Source organism: Drosophila eugracilis, unplaced genomic scaffold (assembly GCF_018153835.1).
Source record: "Drosophila eugracilis isolate 14026-0451.02 unplaced genomic scaffold, ASM1815383v1 contig_649, whole genome shotgun sequence".
NCBI classification, from domain to species: Eukaryota; Metazoa; Arthropoda; class Insecta; order Diptera; family Drosophilidae; genus Drosophila; species Drosophila eugracilis.
In genome coordinates, this window is record NW_024573535.1 from 2,213,948 (window position 1) to 2,220,083 (window position 6,136).

General features: G+C 40.1%; 1 protein-coding gene across 1 annotated transcript; it reads left to right on the forward strand.

The window, feature by feature from the left end:
- Window positions 1-297: 297 nt before the first annotated feature.
- On the forward strand, window positions 298-4,627 carry LOC108117719 (NEDD8 ultimate buster 1). Its single transcript, XM_017230278.2, has 4 exons — window positions 298-741; window positions 1,648-2,103; window positions 2,168-2,965; window positions 3,087-4,627. Exons 1-4 carry the CDS (start codon window positions 622-624, stop codon window positions 3,552-3,554), a joined length of 1,842 nt encoding a protein of 613 aa, XP_017085767.1. The 5' UTR covers window positions 298-621; the 3' UTR covers window positions 3,555-4,627.
- Window positions 4,628-6,136: the final 1,509 nt, after the last annotated feature.

Consider the following 6,136-nt stretch of genomic DNA (forward strand, 5'->3'; position numbering starts at 1 on the left):
CGATAAATATCTACTTACAAAAGCTTACAGACATACAATTTTGGTTAAATTATAAATAATATGATATAAAAAAATAGATTGTTAAGTGAAAATTCGTAATATATTTAAACCTTTGCGATAAACAGTGTACAAGTTCCTTTTCCTACATTTAATTTAATTCAAAAATACTCGTCATGCTCATTTAGAGTAGTAGGCTTTTGACAGAGCTGCCTTAGATTCTTTTCGCTGACAGCTAGCTCAGTGCTATAGGTGTCGATAGCTATCGATTGTCAGTTCATTTTTTGATAATCACTTGTCAATCTCGAATTATATTTAAAAAATATATTTTGAGGACGTAGGTCGAAGGACGTGATCTTCCTATATGTGGCTTTCTTTTTCGTATATATTTATATTTGTTATAGTTGTTTGTGATTTGGAAGTGGTAAAACTTTAAAAACACGCGGAATTCGCTGACTGCGCATCTTTTTTTATTGTTGCGTGCAGAAACACATGTGCGAGGTATAAGAAGAAGAACAATAACATCACATCGGCTGTAAGAATATTTTGAGTTTCTTTGTGACGTGTGCCGAGGAATCCAACATCCTCAATTTCGCCACACTATTTGCACCGTCATCACTGGAAATGTCGAGCCTAGACAACATGTTAATCCAGGTCCGGGCACGCCTCCAGGCCGAAAAAATAAGGCTGTGGGAGGAGCCCTACTATTCGGAAGATCTTGGCAGTATCGAGGGCGCTATTGAGGTATGTATTTATATGTTCTGAAGATCTATGATAATCTCGTAGTGTTCAGTGTTCCACTACTTGAAATCTGAATATGCGTTAATCACACATCCATGCATTTTTAGGACAACGGAGAAATATTTTTTTAAATTATCTTCGGCAAACTATATAATATAGACAATGACATAGTAGTTTTGAGAACGTTAAAGTAATCCATTAAGAACAATGATTAATCTTTATTTTAATAATTAGCATAAGTTTGTTTAATACGCTTTGTTAACTAAAGACTAATTCAATTTAGAGCCAGATTAAGGAAAAACTTATAAAATACAAATTTCCTAAACATTTCTTTTAACAAGGAGTAAGTACATATGTATGTATGTACATATGTAGTTTGTTGCCGTAAAATGTGAAAGTCATTGATAGTGCTACACATACATACGTACATATGTATGTATGTATATACAACTGATTTGAAACCTTTTGGATATAGTTCTCTGATCCAATTGCCTTTCAATCTTAGCCAACAGATAAAATTTATAACAATTTATGTTACATTTCCTTTTAAAAACAATAAAACTTTAAATGTTACAATGTTACAATTTTAAAGTGTACTCGTGCTTATAATTTATAACTTTTAACAATGTCGGCTAGTTTGAAATCCAAGATAATTTAAAGATAAAGATAAAGATAAAATAATTATTTTAGGATTTACTTTGCGGTTCATAAAAGGATTAGTTATTTTTTATGAGTACTTTTTGACCCAGAGATTAACTTTTTTTTTGGAAAAGAGAAGGACAGAGAGATACCAGTGACAGCACTGATAGGGACATGCAGTTGGGATGGTCGACTTATAGAACATTGAAGGAAACCTTAAGTTTATAAATAAAGACTTACTAATTTTGCAAAATATCGATTCCCCCACAGAACCTGGCCAATGAGTACGCCGGCATCCTGGGCTTCGATGAGAATCGTTGCAAGTTCGTTTTGATCGAGTTGCAGGAGAATGCGCTCCGTAAGCTGGCCGCCCGCCGTGAGTATAGCTCCACGGGAATGGCCACTTTTAAGGTGCGTCGCATTGACAAGCACAGCGGCGTCACCATGATGGACATCAAATGCGACTTAAATTCCCTGGGTTCAGATTTGCAGGCTGTCATAGCCGAGAAATTCCAGCTATCGAAAGCTGAGCACGTTAAATGCATTGCTGCCGGAAGAATGGTGGCCTCAAATGCCACTTTGGCTGCGCAGCTGTTGAGAAACAATCAGCAACTGATAGTGATCGTGGGCGTTGGGGATAATAAGGGTGAAGCCCTTTACGAAAAGATCAACCGTGTCAAGGCCGATGTGCTGGCGGTGGTCTCATCGCAGAACCGTCTCATGGAGGTTAGCTATCCTACCCTTGCTGCTTTAATAAGGCAAATCTAAATCTAGTTTTATATACCCTTAGATGGAGGACCAGAATGGCAGCCCTGTCTTTCTGCCACCGGCCGAGAATCGAGCACTGCTTATTGCTCTGGGATTCTGTGAAAAGGCCCGTGCCGCCATGGCTCGCGAAGATTTTGAAGAATCCCTGCTCCTGCTGTTGGAGGCCGACGAGTCATTTGCCAACTGCGACTCACAGTTCCTTGAATCTGTGGACAACTATGCCTTGCTCAACCTAGACATAGTGTGGTGCTATCTATGCCTAAAGAACGTGACCCAACTGCCGGATGCTGAGCGTCGTCTGGCCATTTGTGGCCGCAGTTTCCGTCGCAGCTATGGCGAGAATTTTGAGAGGCTTTACTCCATGAAGGGCAAGTCCTGCCCGGAAAGAGCTTTAATAATGCGCCTGCAGTTGCTTCAGGGTGTGGTGATGTTCCACCAGAATCTTCGCAATGAGGCATACGAGCGTTTTGAAGCAGCTAACAACCTGCTGAGGGAACTCAAGATCAACGGGGATCAGCTGGTTCTGCTGGTTGAAATGGGTTTCGAACCCTCTGAAGCTCGTCTGGCCCTGCGGTCCTGTTCGGGCCAAAGCAACATTGAGTCCGCTGTGCAGTTCATCGAGGAGCGTCGTCAGCAGCTCAAAGATGCCCGCAAGCAGTCTAAGAAGGAACGTGCTCTGCAAGACAGGATGAGGCGTTCCAATGCCAATGATTGTAACTGGGTTAATCCACGCAGTGTCTGCACCCTCACTCAGATGGGATTTGAGAGCGGACTGGCTACTATCGCGTTGCAAAGGTCCAATAATGATATACCCAAAGCGGTGAGTTGGGACATTGTTTAGTTTTGTTCCTTTCTTTTTTAGCAAAATTTATAAAAGCAACTAATTAGTTACTCTTTTGGCTATATTCAACTTATTACTTAAAAGAATTTTGTTTCCTCAGGTGGAACTGCTTGAAAATGAAATGGACACGCTCTGTGCTGCTTTGCCCGGTATTCGTATCTCCGCCGATGAGGACAAGCTGGCCCAGCTTCTCCAGCTGGGATTCAACAAGGAAGACTCGCTTGTGGCCCTCGAGAACGCGTCGAATAACATAGAGCAGGCCATTGAATCCCTAGTGCGCTCCTTCACTAGCGAGGAGGAGCTGAAGGAGGCTTTTCAGCGCCTTGGCCTTATGGGCACAGCTGGACGACCGACTTCAGATGGACCATCCACTTCGAACGCCCAGACTGCTCCGCCATCGCCCATCATCGAGACGGCTTTAAAATATGCACGCTCCGAGCTGGATACCTACAAGGCCTATGAGCGCTTCAACTCCGACATCAGCCAGACTGATATGGACTACCTTGACTTGCCCCTGATCCAAGAGGAGAAGATCCTGCATGAGTATCTCAACCTACTGCAGCAGTAATGTGCATTTGGCTTACCTTTGAATATAGAGAATCGAAAACCGGTTGTGGGGTAACCGTAATCATGACTTGTCTATATTGCAAATCGTAGTCTTATAATGGCACTTAAGTGGCATTCAGCCCCCCCTCCTTGTTGCTGTTTGTCCAACTTGGCAAATAGTAACATATAAAGATTTATAAGTACATGCCTGCCCCTTCTATTGACAACTGCGAAATGTGATTACGCCGACAGGCAGCGGCTGTCCACCTTTTCGAGCCACCTGAAACTTGTTAGCGCCTCTGGCAATTACCTATTTATATTTTTTTTTGTCGCTTGACTCTCGACCCCGGCTCAAACGACAACGCTTGATTGACTTTAGTCGTGACCTTGCCAGGGCCAAAGGGCGCGGCCCACTAAGCTCATCCCTGTGACGTATTGAACGGAATTTACACGGTCACAAATTACAAAAATTATTTTTCTAACGATTTCAGAAGCCATATGAACCATCATGGTTTAAGAACCTTCCTTAAGGATGTGGCTCACGGAAATTACGTACAACTTTTTAAAATACTAAAAGAAAGCCGTAAAACATCGCACACCTTAACTAGGGTTTAAAATGCCTCTTTTTAAAAATGATTTAGTTAGCATTAAGAAAACCCCCACTGGAATAAAATGTTGTTTTAATTTTAATTATTTTTTGCTTATATTTTATTATGTTTTGTTATGTGAAAATCTTTTTATTTTGAATACACATTTTCCTTGATACCTTGTATAGTTTTTTTTGTTAAAGTTAATCAACCTACAAATTAAAACAAAGGAAAACTAAAAAGACTGAAGTGTAAAACAAAGATTTTTATTTCCTTTGTAGTTTGTTTTAGTTGTGGCTAACATTTTGTTTTTATAAGAAACCAGAAATTGTAAATAATCAAGCTCAAAAATGATAAATTTATCGTTTCTAAGCATAAAGTAAAGATACGTGATAGATATATATATATATTTGTATATAGAAACATATATACCTGTTAAAGGGGGAACAGCATCCTTAAAAGAAATGTCTTCGAATTTGTGAAGTTTTAATAAACATCAGAAAATGTATTCGTGTTTTTTAAATGGCTCATTGTACCCAATTACTCTGAGACTTCAATGGAATTCGTTTAAAAAAAAAGGTGTGTTACTAAATCCATAAGCTGAGGTTTTTGATCACGATCAGGATATGGATGCGATCCCGAAAACTGTACAGCATGATAAAGAATGTAGATTCTGGTGATTAGCTCTATCACATGTTCCAAAGTCTCCGCCGTATTAACTTTACCATGGGCATACGGATATGGATGCCAAAATCGAATCAGCTAGAAGACCTATCAAAAATGTATATTCCTTTTCATGGTCGGAACCGCTGCCTACTTGTCATCTAATATAATATAATATATATAAATTTAACAGACAAGTGTTTTTTTTCAGCCCTCAAAGCCAATTTCACTCCTTAATTAATTTCCAATTCGTGAAAAGTCCAGTCGTAAGCCTTAGACGTCAGTTAAGTACGGATGAAGTGAGCAAACGACACTTGAACCTCCCATTAACCCTTCACTATTTCAAGGGGGTCGCATGCGTGCCTTAAGTGGGAGGCGACGCCTGGTGTTACGGTAACTCGTGGAATCCAGAAGCTGAGTCAGCCCACTTCCTATCCCCATATATATACTTACTTCGGAGCAGTCTATAATAATGGATTCGGCTTAATGGAAATCGACAGTGAGCGAGCCCAAGCAATGAACCCGGAATGTTATCAAGGAGATCTAAAGTCACGGTTTTCTCAATTCTAGATACTTTTATATCCCACTAATATGGTTACCTAGTTCTTGAAAATGTTTCTCTAGTTAAGTTTATTTCGGAATGGATATCCCAAATATCAGTTTGCATCGTAAAAAATAATTAAAAGTCATGAAGAGATTAAATTTAAAATATTTTAGAGCTTTCGGAAATCCTATCATATGCCCCAACTAATGGTGTACTTTGTATAGAAGACTTCGTTATGGATCATAGTTCTTTGTTCTTTTGTCTGGAGCTTGTTTATAATTTGTAATTACTCTGGCTTAACTTTTTGCCACTTTAGTTTCCAGATTGTCATCGCCAGTTGGCCGTTTTTGTTCTGCGCCTCCACTTTATTCCGATAAACAATTTCATAATTCAGATATATAATTTTAATTTCAGCTTTTAAGCGTTTAGCTTTTTTACGATTTCTGCCATAATGACTTTGGGCATTATGCGCAACTGATACGCAGCCAAGCGAATCTTTTGGACATTTCGACGCTGGCTGGGGTCCGTGGACATGGACATGGATAAACCAATTGAAAACGAGAACGAGAACGGTTCTGGTTGGCATAATTCCGGGGGGGTGAAGCGGGGTCTTGGCCACCTGGACGTGGTCCAAACGAGGGGGTGGTGACGCATATCTTTTGGGGCTCTTGATTCTAGATTCAAAAGCACTTGACAATTGTTTGCACTCTCCACCTGGAATTTCCATATGTTCCACGATTTCCCGTTTCCAGTTTCCAATGGGAAGCTAAATCGTTGTGATTCGAATTCATTCAGACCGATAAGACCGGT

Coding starts and splice junctions, on each gene's coding strand:
- LOC108117719 (XM_017230278.2), top strand. CDS start 622: ATGTCGAGCCTAGACAACATGTTAATCCAGGTCCGGGCACGCCTCCAG. Junction 742..1,647: donor GTATCGAGGGCGCTATTGAG/GTATGTATTTAT, acceptor ATTCCCCCACAG/AACCTGGCCAATGAGTACGC. Junction 2,104..2,167: donor CGCAGAACCGTCTCATGGAG/GTTAGCTATCCT, acceptor ATATACCCTTAG/ATGGAGGACCAGAATGGCAG.